The sequence below is a fragment of the Micromys minutus genome (genome assembly GCF_963924665.1).
Source record: "Micromys minutus genome assembly, chromosome: 10".
Lineage (NCBI taxonomy): Eukaryota > Metazoa > Chordata > Mammalia > Rodentia > Muridae > Micromys > Micromys minutus.
In genome coordinates, this window is record NC_137979.1 from 47,592,741 (window position 1) to 47,612,151 (window position 19,411).

A 19,411-nucleotide genomic window follows, 5' to 3' on the forward strand; every position below is an offset into this window, starting at 1 on the left:
CACTCATAACTTTGCCTTTTTCTAGCATTGATTTCTCCTCAGCCAAATTTAGAAAATTGCTATTTTTTTGTAATGATTTCAAACAAAACAGTCTTGAAAAAGCAGTGCATTGAGCCTCTGTGATTCTCGGCATTGCTTGGATGCAAACATGAGTTTATTCCAGGCAGGGCAACTGTGCTCTCGCGCTAGGAGGCACTCAGTACAGGTCCAAACCAGACCCAGACTACTTGATGTCTGGGAAATCTTTGAAGGCTATAACCGGTCAGCAAGGGTCAGTGGCCCCTCCCCCACAGTGTCTTCTCACCTGCTGCTTTCACCACCTCATCCACGCTCACCCACCCATCTGCCAGTCGCGCACCCTCAGAGTGCCAAGCGCTGTGTAGTGCTATAGAAGTGGAGAGATCGTCCACACAAGGTAGGGAGGTGGTCTGTCGACAGACTCCATGATGGATGTGTACCCTGGAATGCTTTGGGAGCAGAAGGGCGCCCGACAGGCACTGGGGGTAGGGAGGCGGATTGGAAAGAGAGCAGGAAAGGTTCCCTTAGGGCTGAGGCTGGCTGAGCAGGAGTGTCTGGAGGCAGGGAGAAAAGCAGATGGGCAGACCCACCACCATCTACAGAGTGGACAGCCAGAGCCACCCAAACCATGTCTTGAAAAAACAACTTCTCCCCTCCTCCCCCCAATAAAAGATATACAGTGTGGACCTAGAGAGAAAATACAGTGGTCAAGAGCACTGGCTGCTCTTCTGGAGAACCTTGGTTCAATTCCCAGCACCCACATGGATGCTCAGTCTCTTAACTCCTATTCCAGAGGCTCTGGTGCCTTCTGCTGGCCTCTGTAGGTACTGCATGCACATGGTACCAGACATGCAGGAAAAAAGAGAGATACACAGTGCGATGGGCATGGTGGCACACACCACTAAAGCCAGCACTCGAGAGTCAGAAGCAGGCAAATCTCTGAGTTCAAGGCCAGCCTGATCCACAAGGTGAGTTCAAGTTCCAGACCAGCCAGGACTATATAGCAAGACCCCATATGAAAAAAGATGTACATTGAAGCTGGAGAGATGCTGCTCTTCCAGAGGACTTGGGTTCATTCCCAGCGCCCACATGGTGGTTCACAACTACCTTAACTCCATTTCCAGAGATCCCATTTTCTAGACTCCAAGGACATTGCATATGCATTTAGGTGCAGGGGCAGCCTTAACCCCACCCCCACCCACACAAACAAAGAAAAAAGAGAAAAAAGCAAAGGCAGCCAGGTGGTGCACACCTTTAATTCCAGTTCAAGGCCAGCCTGGTCTACAGCGTTCCAGGACAACCAGGGCTACACAGAGAAACCCTGTCTCTAAAACCAAACCAAACAAAACGATAGACATTTCCTGATGTGGTGGCCAACACTGCAAGTCAGCACAAGGCAGGCCAAGGAGGTAGGGCTATAAGTTCAAGATCAGCCTGAAACTACATAGTGAACTTCTGTCTTAAAGAAAGAAGACAGTGTAGAGTATCGATGGGTATTAGGATGCCCCAGTTGGAAGCCAGGCCAGGAAGGATTTCTGGGGAAGTCAATGCTGAAATCATCACTCATAGTCAACAGCAGTACCCAGCCCCTGTACAGGTGAGATGTCAGCTATGAGACATGTACTCCCTGCCCTGGCATGGGCTCTGGGGACCACTCAACTCCTGCACACTCCCCTGTCCTAGCCTGACCCTCTCCTCTGTGGTTTCCTCCCACACCAGTTTGACTTTGGCGACACCATGGTCCACCAGGCCATCCACACCATTGAGTACTGCTTGGGCTGCATCTCCAACACAGCGTCCTACCTGCGGCTCTGGGCCCTCAGCCTGGCCCACGCACGTGAGTGTTCTCTCTGTCTCTCTCTGTCTCCCTCTCTCCCTCTCCCTCTCTCTCTCTTTCCGTCCAGTCCTCTCCTTCTCCGGGAACTCCCTTAGAGTGGTGGGGCTTCCTCAGTGTGGAAACACAGGAAGGTTCTGGAATCCATCCAGTCTGAGTACAAATAAATCATGCCATCAACTGTTACTCAACTAGTTGTTTGTAGTGGTCCTGCCCGAAGTCAGCAGGAATGCGGGGCTCAAGGAACGCACCACAGAAATGGTGGAAGAGCAAACCGCAAGGTTCACACCCTTCCCTTGTGCTAAACTCAACTGCTCCTTGTGTCTCCCCACCCCCAGAGCTCTCTGAAGTACTTTGGACCATGGTGATCCACATTGGCCTGCATGTCCGGAGTTTGGCAGGGGGGCTAGGGCTGTTTTTCATCTTCGCCGCCTTTGCCACCCTGACCGTGGCCATCCTGTTGATCATGGAGGGCCTCTCCGCCTTCCTCCATGCACTGCGGTTACACTGGTGAGTGGCAAGGGGTCAGAGGTGGGGCAGGCCACGCCTTTGCTCACAAAGAGTAGACAGTCCTCTTGCTTAGCACTGCAAGTCTGTCCCTTCTCCAGTTCTCACTGCAGTACCCCTCCCTCACCTTTCCTGGCACAGAACCCCAAGGAAAGGCCGTGGGAACGCCCAGCCCGTCTTCTCATGGCTCCCAGGAAACACTCAGTATTCCTCAGTGAGTTCGATTGTGCTTTTAAAGTGGAGAGGGAGTTGTGGTAACAGGTCTTGTTGTTTGTTTAAACAGGGTCTCACTATATGACTGGCCTTGAACTCACAATTCTCCCGCTTCAACATCTCAAGTGTTAGGATATAGGCAACAACACCACGCACATGTAGCAGTCGGTTTTGTGTGAGGGAGTTTGTTTCGTTCTGGCCTGTGACTTTTGCCTTTAGAGCATTAGACTGTACCCCATCCAGGAACTGCGAGAGTACACTGTCCTGACTGTCCCTTACTGGGCCGCTGGGCCAGTGCTGCTCTGGTGGGATGCTGGGTATGCTAAAGCAACTTTTCCAAGGTGGTGTGTGTGTGTGTGTGTGTGTGTGTGTGTGTGTGTGTGTGTGTGTGTGAAGGGGCGTGGTGTCTGCTCTCTAATATGCTATATGACCCTTAGGGGACTCTATATGAAGAAATGGCTCAGGAATAGGAGAACTAGAGGCTGGGCTGTGACTGGGACTTCAAATGAGGTTTGCTAGGCCTAGCAAATACAAGGACAAGAGAAGTCTAATGGCATGGTCCATTGGGTTAAAGCATTTGCCATCAAACCTGATGACCCGAGTTCAATCCCTTGGAACCACATGGTAGAAGGAGAAAGCCAGCCTTTGCAAGTTGTCCTCTGACCTTCAGATGTGTACACTAATACCCCACCCCTCAATACACACACACACACACACACACACACACACACACACACACACAAGATAAGTAACTGTACTTTAAGAATTCTCTAATAATACAGGATGTTCCGTTACATTGAGTGAATAATTTTTATATGAATATTTCTTAAATGTGCCTGAACCATAATTATCCTAAAGGCCAGGAGGCCTGTGTTTTGCTAGCAGTCCTGCCTCAGACTCTGCCTCCTTGGGGCTCCATTTATTCTTTTAATGCTGTGTTTCCCGTTTCAGGGAAGGGTTAATTCCAGTGTTTGGGAAGCTCTAGTTGACCCCACACTGTGAAGGGATCACAAACTCAGAAAGCCCTGGCTGAGGTGATGGGTGGAGTGGGGTTCCAGAACACAGCTCTGACCAGAGAAGCCTCCCCTCCAAGGCCCTCCTCTTCCTCTCTTGGCTGCATTGCAAGTTTAAGATCATGTGCCTGGCCGTCCCAAGCGTGGGGAGACTTGAGGCGTGTGAGGGGTGGGCTGGAGTCCTACCTCCACAGCTACCCTAGAGGCCTTTGCTGCATCAGCAGAAGCTGCTCCCTCTGAGCTGGCCTCTCCTGGCTCCTCTTCTCTGCACGAAGTGGCTTGTTTACTGTAAGCCTGGGAGGTTGGGAGTGCTGCCTGCGTGCCTTCAGCTGCTGGCTTGGCATCATCTCTTCAGTTTATCGCCAGCTCTCCCCTGCCTACTTCCTCAGCCACTCCAGTAGGGGAATGCCTGTAACAGCTCCCTGCCCTGGGGCTCACTTTCTCCCGTTCTCTTAGCCCCCTTGCTTTCACGTTCACATCTGTGCCTCCTGAGCTCTAGATTTGCTGGAAGGGCGCCCACCTCTCCTTAATTCAAGCCTGTGTGGAAGCCTGGTCACCTCCCACTCTGGGCACAGTGAGGAGCCATGAAGGTTGGATCAGGTCAACAAGGCAGGGGCGCTATGTCATGAGGAGGCTGCCTGGCCTGCCTGCTCTCTCACTTTTATCAGGAGCTGAGGCAGTGTGGGATGCCATGTTTTCTTGCCAGATCACCTCTGATTGCAGGCTTACCTTTGGCCTTTAAGTGACCGTGTGCCTTCCTCCACTCTCCTAAAGGAACATAGAGAAGTAGTGGCAGTGTGACATGGGCTTCTGAGACAAACTGACCTCACTGAGCTCTCTCTAGACGTGACTTTGTCTCATGTGGAGAGAGAGGGCGGTAGCCACATGGCAATGTCCCTGTGAGAAACAGAAAATAATATACATGCTAAGTGTACTGCTACCTGGCTGACCACCACAGCAGACAATGGCTGAAAAGCTCTATAGAGACCTGGCCGCATGCCCAGAAAGCAAACATCTTTGGCTGGTTAGACAATGGCAGGACCCTAAAGGAGGCTTGTGCCGCCATCTGAATGCCCTTATGCATAGTCTGGGAGCATAGGCCAGACTACATGTCTCATGTTGTTTGTATGGTAGCGTAGTATTGAGTAGAAGAGAAGACACAGAGGCAGCCTCCTGCGGCTTTCGAAATCCTGGCTCTGGAGGAATGGTTGGCTGTTGAGACATGGCACCGCTAGGTTTAATTGGTGCTTGGGCGCCCTCTACTGGCCAAATGCAGAAGTATGCCAAGACCTGGAAGGAGCAGAACAGTGGGATAGCCCAATGGTGAGAGGTGGGAACAGTTAGCTGATCCTTGCCAAAATGGTCCAGGGATAGTGCTGCTGACGCTTGGCACCAGACACAAGCATCTTCACACCTCACACAGCATCTCTGCCATTTCTCTGATACGCAAGTTCTGAGTTCCTTTGGTGGGATTGAGAAGATAAACATTTGATTTTGAATTGATTTCATGACACAAGCCTCTAGTAAGGTCAGAGACATTTGAAAATGGAGTTTCTTTCTCCTGGGTTGTGTCTCCCCCCACCTGCCATGGAAAGTGTGCCTAGTATTTATGCCCACCATAACTAGACAGAAGCAGGGATCTGGTTGTAACCAGCCATCAGGATGATGCATAAGGCTGTTGTCATGGGACAGGAGTCCATCTGTGTCCGTGCTGGTTGATGAAACAGAACAGGGGAGCAGGCGTGAGGAATGGTGTGGTGCCAAAAAAAAAAATTCTGGGAAAATAGTCCGAGGCTGATAGCGTTGCGTGATATCTAAGCCGTCAGACAAATGCGGACAGTAGGGGCAGCGCCCGAGAAGCAGCTGCTCGAGGCCCCTTCCAAAGCTGCCTGTCTCCACCACACCCCACCAGGAAGGGAGAGGCCTCACACCCCCTTCCTCCTTTGCCCAGCCCTGAAAAGAGGTCCCCTGGACCATGGCAGGAGCAGCCATAGCTGCTCAGTGCCTCCCCCACTCCCCGCTCACTGGATGGCCTTTGCCGGGGGCTGAAGCCGGCAGGGTTTCAGAGAAGCCTGTTTTCTCTCCCCATACTCGTGAGTTGCAGGTTCATTTCAGGAGAGCTAAACAGAAGAGCTTGCAGGAGTCGGAACCTCTCACCCCACAAAGCAACTTTGGGTCTGTACTTTCTCAGGAAGCACACGTTTCTCTGGTTGGGGGAAGAGGGTGGGGTGGCCAGAGGGAAATTGTTTCCCATCTCTGTACTTGGAGCTTGAGGTGAGGACTCTCTGGGTGGGAGGTAAAATCAGATTTGACCTCTAGATAACCCCAAGATCCTGGCCCCGTGTGTGTGTGTGTGTGTGTGTGTGTGTGTGTGTGTGTGTGTGTGTGTGTGTGTGTGTTTGTGTGTGTGTGTGTGTGTGTGAGAGAGAGAGAGGGGGGGGGAGGGAGAGAGAGAGAGAGAGAGAGAGAGAGAGAAAGAGAGAGAGAGAGATGCTTGCGCACATCATAAACACTGTGGAAACAACAGAAGGTTTAAAAGATCCAGGCTGTTCCTGGTTAGGACTGCCCTGACTCCTGGCTGGTGGGAAGGCTAGCACCCCCTTGTCTATCAGCCCACACAGCAAAGCTTTTATGGCTCAAGCCAAACATAGGCAAGCAGGACTTTCACTGAACAGGCTGGGACCCCTCAATCCTCCGGGGAAAACGCAGGCTCCCTTTGCCCTGTTTGGATGTTAAAATTATCTATGTGTTTGGCCAGCCAGGGAGTCCAAGTTCCAAATGTGCCCTTAGAACTGGAGGCATGAGTTGGGACCCGTGTCGGCACTCGGGAGGTAAATGGTGTAAGGAATGATGCACATCTGTTGTTCAGCAGTTTGGAAATACCCATGGTACACGTGAATGAGGCCCACTCAAACCCATGAAGTGAGAGAACAGGGCTAGCCACCTTCCCCCAGGGCCAGCTCTGTGGCTGGGAGTTAGCTCAGAGCTCCAGTGCTGGGCTCCATGGGAGTCCTTGGGGCCTGGGCCCTGCCCCTGCAGAATGTGGGAGTGGGGCACCGTCCAATCAGTTCTGTGCCTCTCCCCACTTCTCCCAACAGGAACAGCCCGTAGTTCTACCACTGTGTCCTCAAGCAGGCACCCCAGAACTGAAGGGGTATCTGGGATTCTGATCTACCACTGGCCGCCTGCTGCTTGCCGTGGTTTAGTTGAGAGTCTAAGCTGAAGGACGGGCTGTGGAGCTGGGTTAATCTCAAGTCCTTGGAGCATCTTAAAGCCTTTGTCACTTGTCCCCCAGAGCCCCCTGTCTGTTCTTGCAAGAGTCACACAGTGCCTAGTGGAAACTATGCCCCAGAGCTGCTCGACCTTTTTCTCTGAATCATGTGTGCATGTTTCTGCCTATATTTGGTGGTGGTTTGGCTCCTGGGCTGCGGTCCAGGGGAGTGTGCGGGAGGAAACGGGCGGGCAGCCCTGATGTTTTCCTGCCCCTCCAAGTAGGAAAAGGCCCCAAAGCCCAGCAGGGATGGCCACTGATCTGCCTGGGAAGACAGTTAAGGCCCTGTTTTTCCTTTTAGTCTCTAGAGAAGAATTCTTTCTCAGATGTTTTTGTGTTGGAGAATATTTTTGCATTTAGAAGCATATCCCCCCCCCCAGCCTCTCCCTCCTCCACTAAACTGATTGCCTTCAACATTTGCTCCCAAGTCTTCTCTCCTTGGGGGGCTGTGGGGGGTATGTTTATCCAGAACCAGAATTCTTCCCAGAGGCTTCCTTTGGAGGTGGGCTGTTTAAGCACCTACCAAGAAGGGGTTTGAGGGGCTTTTGGTTAGCTTATTGCTGTCACTGTGCTTTCTGAGCTGCTACAGCATTTAGCACAAACACAAGAGGACAAAGAGAATGAGATGTTAGGACAGATGCTGAGGGTGGGCCTGGGCTCGGAGGAGGTGGCAAGGTGGTCCTGTGGGGAAGGTGCTGCCACATCTGGCGACCTGAGTTTGACTCCCAAACACAGAAAGGTGGAAGAGGAGAATCAGTTCCACAAAGCTTGACCTCTGACCTCCCCTTGTAATAAATTTGAAAAAAAAAATTTAAGATGTATTTATTTTATATGTGAGTACACTGTAGCTATCTTCAGACACACCAGAAGAGGGCATCAGATTCCATTACAGATGGTTGTGAGCTACCATGTGGTTATTAGGATTTGAACTCAGGACCTCTGGAAGAGCAAGCAGTCTCTTAACCACTGAGCCATCCCCCCAGGCCCTGAAACATTATTTTTAATTTAAAAGATAAATAAAAACAGAGGTCAAGGAGATAGCCCAGTAACAGTGCTTACTCAAGTGCAGTGACCCGAGTTCAGTTCCCGGAACCACGCAAAGGTGGGTCTCAGGGTTAGTGAGACACCCTGACCTCGGCCACCTGGGGAGGAGAGGGTTTATTTAGCTTAAACTTCCACAGCACTGTTCATCACTGGAAGAAGTCAGGACAGGAACTCAAACAGGGCAGGTACCTGGAGGCAGGAGCTGATGCAAAGTCCACAACTGGGTATGGCTTGCTCTTTGTAACTTGCTCAGCCTGCTTTCTTATAGAACCCAGATCTCCCAGCCCTAGGATGGTACCACCCACAATGGGCTGGGCCCTCCCCATCAATCACTACTTAAAAAAATGCCCCACAGGCTTGACTATAGCCATTTGATGCAGGCTTTTTCTCAGTTGAGCTTTTCATCTCACAAATGAGTCTAGCCTGTTTCAAGTTGACATAAAGCATCCAGCACAAGGTGGGAGAGGCAGAGAGAACCCCCACACATGCTGCGGCACACGCATGCCTACAGACATTCCATACACATACATCAAAAATTAAAATGAATTAGCTAAAAGCAGCTCCTGGACAATGAGCTGCAAAGCCAAGAAGAGGTTTCCTTAAGCTCACCTGGGGCAGTTAGCGGGAGAAAGGATGCTCTGGGCCAGGTGCAGTGGTACTCCCTCTAGTCCCAGCTATTCTGGAAGCTAGAGAAAGTAGATGACTTGAGCCAGGAGTTCAGGGCTGTCTTATAGGTGCTGGGATTTGAACCTGGGTCCCCTAGAAGAGTAGTCAGTACCCTCAACCACTGAGCCATCTCTCCAGCCCCCTATTGTTTGATTTTTAAAACATTTGTATTTGCGTGTCTGAGTGAGGGGAGACTAGTAGAGTGTCAGATCTCTAGGAGCTGGAGTTACAGGCAGTTGTGAGCAGCCATGTGGGTGCTGGGAACCGAACTCAGGTCCTCTGCAAGAGCAGCACGTGCTCTAACCACTGAGCCATTTAACCTCTTTATTTTACCTTATTTTTATTTTGGACAGGGTCTCACTATGTCACCTTGACTAGCCACAGACCCGCCTGCCTTTGTCCCCCACAGTTGAAGTGTGGACCGCCACACTCCACCCTATTTCATTTTCCCCATGAACTGACAGCTTTACTCTTCTTTCCAGGGTGGAATTCCAGAATAAATTCTACACCGGGACCGGCTTCAAGTTCCTCCCCTTCTCCTTTGAGCATATTCGGGAGGGGAAGTTTGACGAGTGATCCCAGGCAGGGTGAATGCCCAGAGCAGCTCTCCTGCCTGTGTCCACAGTGATTGTGTCTCTCCTGCCTGCTGGCTGTGATCCCTGGATACCTGGGCGTTTGTGTAGCCTGTAGCCCCTGTTCCCACTGTGACTCATTTAGGTAGTGCTGGCCTTCCCTGGGTCTCTTTCTCCCAAACCTTGTGTGTAACATACAGACCTTCGGCCGAGAGCTGGATGGCTGTGCCTGATACCCACCCATCCCAGACAGACAGACAACCTGCTTAGCCACATAGGGGCACAGAGCCCTCACGATGCAAGGGGTCCCTCTTCAGTCCAGGAGTTCTTGGTCACACCTTGGAGGAGGATGGCAATCGGTTCTCTCCTCGAAGGGGACATTGCGTTTGGGACATATCCCACTCCACTAGCAGGGGCAGTCGGGAAGATGTTGCTGTTGTTCCCCTGTACCCCCTGGCACAACCCTGAGCCCTTCTGCACCCTGATCATGATGTCCTGAGGCTCTGGTCAGTAAGGTCGGTTCTGCCGGCAGGCCTGCCTTGATCTGCCCACTGATACGCCCTCCCCAACACCCACGCTGACCCCAGGTCTCAGGAGTGGTGTCCTGGACAGGGAAGGTCAGTATCATTTACAGTTTGCTAATCGGAGGTGAGCGTTGGGCTGCACGCGCAGGTGTGGGAGCACTGCCCAGGCCTGCCAAGCCCTAGCCGCCTACCTCATGTGTACTGGGGATCCCAGACCCTTCTAATCATGTGCTGACTCCCAAAATTCACTCACTGCCTTCCCTGTAGCGGTAACACTAAATCAGCAAGGGCCCCCCCCCCCCCGCGCCCATGATTGCTGCTCCTACACTTGCCCAGGCAGGGCTGGCCCACAGTGACCCCGTTCCGAACCCCTCTGTCCTTTTGTGCCCAGTTTACATGATGATCTTTGCTCTGTTTACAGATAGGCCTGCAGCAGAGCTCTTTGTGGGGGACCCTGCCCAAGGCCTTCTGTTCAGACATTCTCATCCAAATAAAGTGTGTTTGACTCTCACACAAGCCGTCTCTGAGTGTGCGGCCCTTGTCACTCTGGCTCAGTCGTCCCAACCCGTCTGGCGCCCACACCCTATTCCTCCTGCCAGCATTTCTGCTTTTTCTTCCTGATCTGAGGCCACAGCTGCTATGTCCCTGGCTAGGCGGTGAGTCTGTGAAATTAGCACCTTATCTCAAGTTGCCCAGGCGCCTTCCCACTCCTGTGAGCCAAGTTAACTTTGCATAGCTTGGGCAGTCTTTATCTCCCTTCCCTCCCTGTGTATCCCAACCGGAGAAGGGGCCTGGGTGGCTGCCCCGACTTCTCTCCAAGTGCATTCTCCAGGTTTCCACAGCCTGGCTATTTTGAGCCCTAATGCCTCTGGCCTTGGTGTAAGTAGAGGTTTGGCAGGCTCTTCGGGGCAGCTGGAGAATGTGAGGTGCTGAAGTAGGCAAGCTAAGGGCCAGAGAACCAAGACCATGCAGGGAGATGGCTGGGTGGGGAGGGCACTGAGACATACACATTCTTCCTCTGCCTTGCCCATACACACACACACACACACACACACACACACACACACACACACACACGGTTGGTTTATGGCACAGGAATGTAACACCTGCTTCTCATAAGGACAGGGAGAGGCTGGCACATCCTGTTCATTCCATCTTCTTAGTCCACCCTAGCTTCAACCCCTCTCTCCCAACCAGCAGGCCACCTCCCCCTGGGGCAGTGCTTCCCCAACTCCATCTTTAGATGAAAGCCCCAAAGGGAACTCTGATCTTCTTGCTCAAAGGGGGCATAACTAGAATAGCAGAGTCAAGAATTCAGGATTAAATCCTAATTTACAGTCAGCCAAGTTTAGACAAAGAGAGAGAACAGCATGGCTCTATATGCCTGTAGTCTCAGCCCTCTGGGGTCGGATACAGGATTGGGAGTTCAAGGCCAGCCTGAACTACATGCAATCCAGTTTCCAAAACAACACAACAAAAACCCCTTTGTTTCCTAGAACTAATACAACCCAGTGTCTGCCTGCTGGGAGAACGCATTCCCTAACCATAATAAAAATAAAACTCAAACACCAAACCTGAGCCTAGGAGCTCAGGACTCAAGGGCCTAGAAGAGAAGGATCCTTAGTTTAAAGCCAGCACACACTGCATAGCCAGACCATGTCTTATCTGATGTGTTTATAAAAAAAGATAAAGAGAGGGGGGATATGTTCCACGGAGGTGTGGTGAGATATGAGGCAAGGAGGATGCCTCAGGAGGACCCATATTAAGGCATCCCTTCCCCCTGAGGGACCAGCTACAGGATAGTATAGAATAGAGTTTATTCAAGGCATGGGGAGGGGAGCTAAGAGGGTAATAGAGACAAAGAGAAAAGAGTAGAGAAGAGGAGGAGAGGTGGGGGACGGGAATGGAGAGAGAAGGGACAAAGGGGGAAGAGGGTAAGAGCAAGAGAGTGAGGAGGGGGCAAGAAGCCCCTTTTATAGTTGCCAAGCATACTTGGCTGTTGCCAAGTAACTGGGGTAGTGCTTAGACATTATCAACCATAAATAAAAATAAATAAATATTTTTTAATTAAATAAAAAATTAAAAATGGATCATAGACCTAAATGGAAGAGATAATGCGATAAAACTCAAGCTAGGCAGGGAGTCTCACAGTGAGTAACAAGATAAAAGCGCAGATGTCAGGCTTCAAACTATTGGTAAGCGTCTGTGATTGAAGGTCAAAGCGTCTGGAGATAGAGAAAGCTAGAGGTCGCAGCCATGTACCCAGGCAGTCTGAGGTTCGACCAAGGTCTGTGCTGTTCAAGGAAAGGGCAGACGGCCTCAGAAAGACGGAGATGGCGATGAATCAGAGATAGCTGCCAACTCCAAGGATGTTTGTCTGGGCAAAGGGGACCCTGCTGCAGAAGCTGTTCACTGCTTCTCCAGCCCACACATCCTCCCCACAGAAGACGGGGTTCTATGCAGAGAAGGAAAGTTGCTTTCCTTCCCTTTCTTTAAAAAAGAAAAGGGGTGCCCCCTCCCCAAGACTAGTTCCTGGGACTTGGAGTTAAAGCCAAAAGGATTAGCACTGAAGGTCATCTCACCCTTGTGAGTTTGAAGCCAACCTGGGCTACATGAGACACTGTCAAAATATTTTTGTAAAAATCTTCACAATGGCCCCTAGCAGGTAAAAGCGCTTGCCACGCAAGCCCGATGACCCCTTAGATTCCCAGACTCCACGTTAAGTTTAAAGGAGAGAGTTAACTCTACAGAGTTGTCTTCTGACCACCACCCACCCAGCCACCCACCCACCCACCTCCACACCTCATCATACACACACAACAGTGATAATCAAAATATTTTAAAACTTAGAATCAAACCTAGAGCTCTGTCTGAATTTTTTTTTCAATATGCTCTTTTAAAAAAGGAAAACAGAAGCAGGAATGGTAGCTCACGCCTTTAATGCCAGCACTCAGGAGGCAAAGGCAGGCAGATCTAGATCTCTGTGAGTTCGAGGCCAGCCTGATCTACAGAGCCAGTTCCAGGACAGCCAGGACTACACAGAGAAACCCTGTCTTGCAAAATGAAGAAAAAAGAAAGAGGGGGCGCGGAGAGAGAATGGAGAGAGAGAAAGATCCATCGGGATGGTGGTACATGCCTTTATCCCCCACCGTGTGTGTGTGTGTGTGTGTGTGTGTGTGTGTGTGTGTGTGTGTGTGTGTGTGTTGGGGGCAGCGTGGGCTCACACCAAGTCCTGAGATGCCTTACTTGAGCCTTTCCGGCATTCTTGAGACAGTGTTAGAACTCATTAGAACTCAACAGGCGTGCCCGACCATGCCTGACTAAATACACCTGGAAAACTTGTTAGTTTATGTCTTAGTTACCTCTCTGCTGCTGTATACCCACCCTGGCTAAAATCAAGGTACAGAAAAGTTTGCTCTGGCTAAAATCCCCACACTCTGTAACAGAGCAAGGCGGCCAGAGCTTATCTTAGACCACAACCCGGAAGCAAGGAGGGCAAACTTGAATTGGAGCGAGGCTATGATATACTCTCGCCAACCTCCTAAAACAGGGGTTGTCAACCTTCCTTCTGCAACCCCCATGTTGTGGTGACGGCCCAACCATAGTTGTATTGCTCCGTAACTAATTTTGCTATTGTTGTGAATCGTGTTTTGAATCTGTGTTTTCCAATGGTCTTAGGCGACCCCTGTGAAAGGATCATTTGGCAACCCCCAAGGGGTCGCGACCCACCAGTTGAGAAAACACTGCCCTAAGATTCTGTAACTTCCCCAAAATAATAACACTAACCCGGGACCAGGTGTAATCCATGAGCCTATAGAGGCCATTTCTCATTCAGACCATCACCGTATATAATCTAAATAAAGGAAGGGAAGGGAGAGACCAAGACTTCCCCGGAAATGGCTCCCCAGACTGGCGGATCAGAGTGGGTAGAGAGCAGAGTCCTTAACTAGGCTGAGTTCTCAGAATCCAGAAGCTTCCGGTTTCCTTCAGCCCGCTGACAATGCCATGACCTGGGCTGGAATGTGTGGAAAGTTAGGGGTGAGGAACAGGCTCCATTGTGCCTGTTTCTAAAGCGCATGTTCTTTCTCCTCTACAATTTCCAAACGCCATCCTGAGATCCTGGAACAAGCTTTAGAGAGGACCGCCGCAGGTCTCGTGGAAGGCCTAAACTTTACAGCAGCGGGGACAAATCCATTACCTTCAGGGATGGTACCAGCTGTTTTCCCCCAATCCCGGTGAGATGTCTTCAAAAAATGACCCACCTGCAGAGGCAGCTCCCAGCCAACCCAAATCATGTGCTAGGTGTAGGCTGTCCCCTAGTGGCCACACGGGGAAAGACCATCTCATTCTTCACACCAAACGGTTTATAAAGTTGTAGCAGTCCTTTCAGGGCAGGGCAGAAAGGATTCTGGGAGTGGTATGGAGTGCGTAGGCAGAGGGACAGGATGGTCAGAGACAAAACCAACAACAACAACAAAACAGCTGGAGAGTAAGCTGAGACCCAGCCTGCTTACTTCACGCATTAGGGAAAGAGTGCTAACACCTGTCACACACTAAAAGGCTCAAAATGTACTCAAGCCCTGTTTGAAAGTGTGTTCTTTCTATGCCAGCACCGGAGGAACAACTTACATGCTAGCACTCAGGAAGCAGTGGCAAGAGAACTGGCAAATTTGAGACCAACCTCGTCTACATAGAAACTCTCAGGCAAGTGGGTCTATTTAATGAGATCCAGAAAGAAAAAAAGAAACAGAGGCAAAACCAACAACAAAACCCCGTGGCACACTTTTTGGGTTTTGTTTGTTTGTTTGTTTTTTATTTTGTTTTTCGAGACAGGGTTTTACTGTGTAGTCCTTGCTGTCCTGGAACTCTAGCTGGACAGGAACTCAGAGATCCACCTGCCTCTGCTTCCTGAGTGCTGGGATTAAAGGTGTGCACCACCACTGCCCAGCGGGTGGCTCATCCTTTCAATCCCAACCCTTGGGAAGCAGAGCTCTGTGGAATCAAGGCCAACCTGTACACGGTGAACTCCAGAGCTGCACGGTGAGACCTTGACTCAAAAAATAAAATAAAATAAAATAAAATAAAGTGTGTGGCAGACTAAAGAAGAGATGGTTCAATATTTAAGAGCACTGGCTGCTTATCTTTCAGAGGACCTAGAGTCTACTCCTGACACCCACATGGTACCTCATAAGCCTCTTGTAACTCAAATTCCAGAGAATCTGTGGCCCTCTGCTGGCCTTACAGGTGCCGGGCAAGCATGTGGTACATAGACAGATACGGGGGCAAAGCACCTGTAAGAGTTAAAGTAGGTGCCCCGTCCCCAGTACCCCACTTTAGTGTACCTGACACGATTCACCAGTGTGTGCAGGTCAAAGGACAACTTCTTTTAAAAATATATATATTTATTTTATATATGTGAGTATACTGTTACCATCTTCAGATACACAACAAAAGGGCGTCAGAACCCATTACAGATAGATGGTTGTGAGCCACCATGTGGTTGCTGGGAATTGAACTCAGGAAGATCAGTCAGTGTTCTTAACCTCTGAGCCATTTCTCCAGACAAAGAGCAACATTTAAGAAACAGTTTCCTGGGGGCTGGAGAGATGGCTCAGTGGCTAGGAGCACTGACTTCTTCCAGAGGTCCTGAGTTCAATTCCCAGCAACCACATGGTGGCTTACAACCATCTATAATGGAATCAGATGCTCTTTTCAGAGAGCTACAGTGTACTTATATATAATGAATAAATAAATCTTTAAAAAAAAAAAAAAACAGTTTCCTGGTCTGGTGAGATGGCTCAGTGGCTAAGAGCACTGGTTGCTGGGGTATGATGCTGGGAGTCAGGACAGGACATAATTTCAACATGTCCCCAGTGAGCTGTGCCTGCCAAGATAGTCACTTAAAACTGCTTTTTCTAATAAGCACTTGGGTCCAGAAGGTAACTCACAGCAGGCTGAAAGTCTGGCTCCCCACTCTCAGCTGTGTCTGCCTTCCTCCCTTTGGGTCAGCTGCTTCTGCAGCCCGATAGATAATCCCTCGAGTAATTAACTTATCTCATCCTTCTGCAAGGATAACGGCTTACAGATAAGATTTGTTTGGGTCTTTTGTTTTCAGTTCCACGCTGTTCTTGAACTCACAAAGATTTGCCTGTCTCTGTCTCAAATGCTGGGGTTAAAGGCAGATGCTTCCATGCCTGGCTGCAGAGGGCACAGCCTGTGAGCTACAAGGCACTGAGCAAACAAGGTTTGTCTTTTGAATATGCTCCGTTTATTCCCACAAACACTCCTTATAACGTGATGCCAGTATAAACGGTAAAACACACATCTCACCCAACGGGGAACAGTTAGGGCAGAAATGCTCCAAAGTTCCACTGGGGAATCCTCTCCAGTGAGAATGCTTCAGAAGCAAGCAGGCTCGACCCACAAGTGCTGTGAAGTCCTTCGGCTGTGGCAGGCAGGAGGATGGCACTGATGGAGGTCCAGCAGGTCCTTGAGTGTGTAGGCCAATGGCCAGTGTTGTTGTGCAAACCTATGTGGGCCCACCGACAGTACCTGAAGTTCAGTGGTCACTGAAGCTAGAGCCACGCAGAGTTTCAAGTTCTCTTGTAGATGGTCATCAACATACAGGCCAGACAAACCGAGTCTCAGGAGACAGCAGTGCCACCCTAGAGACTCAAGTTCCAATTTTTGTATCATTTCATTGAACAGTAGCTTTGTGCTCACAGGGCTCACAACCCTGATAGGTCACTGGCACAGTGACACCATTGTTGGTATATCAAGCCTGTCCCTGGCTAGGGTGGTACCTGAGCAGCCAGCAGCTGGCTCTGTGGCCTAGCTGGAGCATGCTTTTGAAGCCCAGCTCCTATCAGAACTTCCTGGTGGCAAGTTTAGATATCGTATTATTCTAAGTCACATAAAAATGGCTTCTGAGTTACACAAAATGGTTTTTAAGCTATGTTACTAATACCAGTTAAAGAGGATTTACCTCCTTTGTTCTGTTGTTTGTTTGTTTGTTTGAAACAACCAGGCTGGACTGGTTACCTCTGTGTCCCGAGTACTGGAGTTAAAGGGGGTAACACCACCTCCACCGCTACCAGGCTCCCAGGTTCTTTTTGGTTGATATTTTCTTACGGCATCAGAAGCAAACTAGGACAATCACCAGTCTCTAATAACAACAGCATTCATGGTGACTCGGAGCTTACCTGCTGATGTCTCTGGACTGAGTGAGTATTTAAAGTGTCCTATAGCACAAAATTAAATATTTATATTTTGCTTTTAAAAAAAAGGAAATGACCACAACTACAGTAGCTCCTAGAATCCTGTTTCCATTTCTTTTCCTCTTTCTTTTTTTTAATTATTTTATGTATAAGTACACTGTCACTGTCTTCAGACACACCAGAAAAAGGTATCAAATCCTGATCTCATTACAGATGGTTGTGAGCCTCCATGTGGTTGCTGGGATTTGAACTCAGGAAGAGCAGTCAGTGCTCTTAACTACTGAGCTATCTCTCTAGTCCCTCTATTTTCAATTAAGAAAACTGTTTTAGTTGGGCAGTGATGGCACACACCTTTAATCCCAGCACTCAGAAGGCAGAGGCAGGTGGATCTCTGTGAATCTGAGACCAACCTGGTCTACAGATCGAGTTCCAGGACAGCCAGGGCTACACAGAGAAACCCTGTCTTGAAAGGTTAAACAACAATAACAAAAAGAACTTGGGGAAGGAAAAGGTCTGCCACTGTGGGAAGCCAAGGCAGGAGCTTGAGGCAGTCACCTGCAGGAGGACCTTGTTCCCGACTGTGTACGTGACCCTAATTTGTGGCAAGTCAAGCTGCCATTATAACCAACCACCACATTGTCTTTTGTGTAGTCTAGATAAGAAACCCACATAAAAGCCATGTACAGGGTTCTCATCTCTAACACCAGCACCTGGGAAGTGGGGCAGGTGGAGACAGGCAGATCCTTGGGGCTTTCTGGCCACCCAGCCTCGCTGAACTGGAAAATCCCAGGTTCAGAGAGAGACCCTGTCTCAAAAACGAAGGTGGAGGATGAGATGGAAGCAGGCCTCTGGCCTCCACACACCGGCACTCAGCAACTTCTACTGCTATGGGAAGATAGGGTGGAGCTGAGGTCCCAGGGGCAAATGTTTCCATTCCGGTCCTTGTTCTGTTCTGCTTCCTCGGAAAGAATGAGAATGTCCAGATAAAGGGAACTGAGAGGAACCAGGGGCCTCTCCTACTGTGGGAATGACTTGAAGAGCTAGGAATAGAACTGTTTCTCTAAGCCCCACACCCACCCCAGCAGGGCTGCTCAGAAACTAGGTCCTCCTTCCTCAGCCTCCCAAATAGGATTGCAGGCATGTGCCACCACACCTGGCCCCAGCCCATTGCTCTCTGCCCCTGCCCAGCCCCTGGTACCCCTTCCCTGTCCTTCAAGCCTGAGAGTTTGCAAGGTTTGGAGCATCTTTGTGGGCCCATACTGAGCTCTAGGGACTAAGAGTCTCTATTCTCCTTTGAGTTCTGGGAGCTGTGGCTTTCTGTTCTCCTTCAGCTTCTCTCCTGCTGGGTGTCACCCAGGTCACCTCCTCACTTCCCATTCTGTTCCCACAACCCTTTGAGGATTCACTGGAGAGCCTTCTTGACTTCCTGTTGGCCAAGCTGGGCTCATGTGGTCACATTAGTTTCTCACATTTCCCCTTTCTCATCTATCCATGTGTCCCTCTGTCTCGAAATTTCTTTTCCTTCCATCCTCTCTAAATTCCTAGTCAGCTTTGGGTTTCAGATAAAATGCCACTGCCTCTTTGAAGACCACAAAATATTCATCATAGTTTTACAACCCAGTGAGAAATTCTGCTCTTTGTATGGTGTGATGGTGTGTGTGTGTGTGAGAGAGGGGGGGGGGAGGGAGGGAGAGAGAGAGAGAGAGAGAGAGAGAGAGAGAGAGAGAGAGAGAAATAATGGTCAGAGCTTTGAATCAAAACTCCGGGAAAGTATCCTGAACCTTCAACAGTGCTGAGTGGCTCATCAGAACTTCAAGGCTCCGAAGAATTTGAATTGTTTCAGGCCCAGAACCAAACTGGGCTATTTTCAGGCTTCTCGGTAGCTACTGTTACCTTCCCTCCCCTGAACCCAACTTAATAGCTTTATGACAATGGGTAAGTCTTTTTTAATATACCAAACAGAACACTAGTTTTTCTTTGAAATGCATTAATTTAGCAGTCCACCAGCTTCCTGCATCCTGGAAGCTAAGAATACTATCTGAAGCTTGCAACTGATTTCCAGATTCACTATAACCCACCTCTGATGTCTTCACCAATGTATTACGAAAAAAGAGTCTTGATTTATGGCTTTTTACTCTGTTACTATAAAAACTTCATTAAGTTATTTCCATGTTGGAACACGGAAACTGGGGAGACTTAAAACTGTTCAGTGGCCATGGCCATTCATATTTGGCTTCAGAATAAATTCTCAATCCTTTCGAAGAGAGAGTTGTGATTGTGTGTGTGTGTGTGTGTGTGTGTGTGTGCGTGTGTGTGTGTGTGTGTGTGTGTGTGTGTGTGTGATACCTTCTATCTTAAGATAAGGTCTCTTCCCTGTTTGTCACTTTGTACACCAGGGAAGCTGTCTCCAGTGCTCATCTCCCCAGAGCACTGGGATTGCAGATTCCCAATACTCAGCCTTATATGGGTTCTGCTGATCCAAACCTATGTCCTCACGTTCAAGCACTTTACCTACTGAGCTATCCCTCACCC

At 49.7% G+C, this 19,411-nt stretch overlaps 1 protein-coding gene across 4 annotated transcripts in view; it reads left to right on the top strand.

Moving 5' to 3' along the window:
* Nucleotides 1–10,178, top strand: part of ATP6V0A1 (ATPase H+ transporting V0 subunit a1) — a 50,493-nt gene extending 40,315 nt beyond the window's left edge. For all 4 annotated transcript variants that reach the window (XM_080923604.1, XM_080923607.1, XM_080923606.1 and 1 more), the window contains exons 19-21: nt 1,738–1,855; nt 2,191–2,362; nt 9,049–10,178. In XM_080923604.1, the coding sequence (XP_080779730.1) occupies nt 1,738–1,855; nt 2,191–2,362; nt 9,049–9,142 (384 nt within the window). In that variant the 3' untranslated portion in view covers nt 9,143–10,178. The remainder of the gene's footprint in view (nt 1–1,737; nt 1,856–2,190; nt 2,363–9,048) is intronic.
* Nucleotides 10,179–19,411: the final 9,233 nt, after the last annotated feature.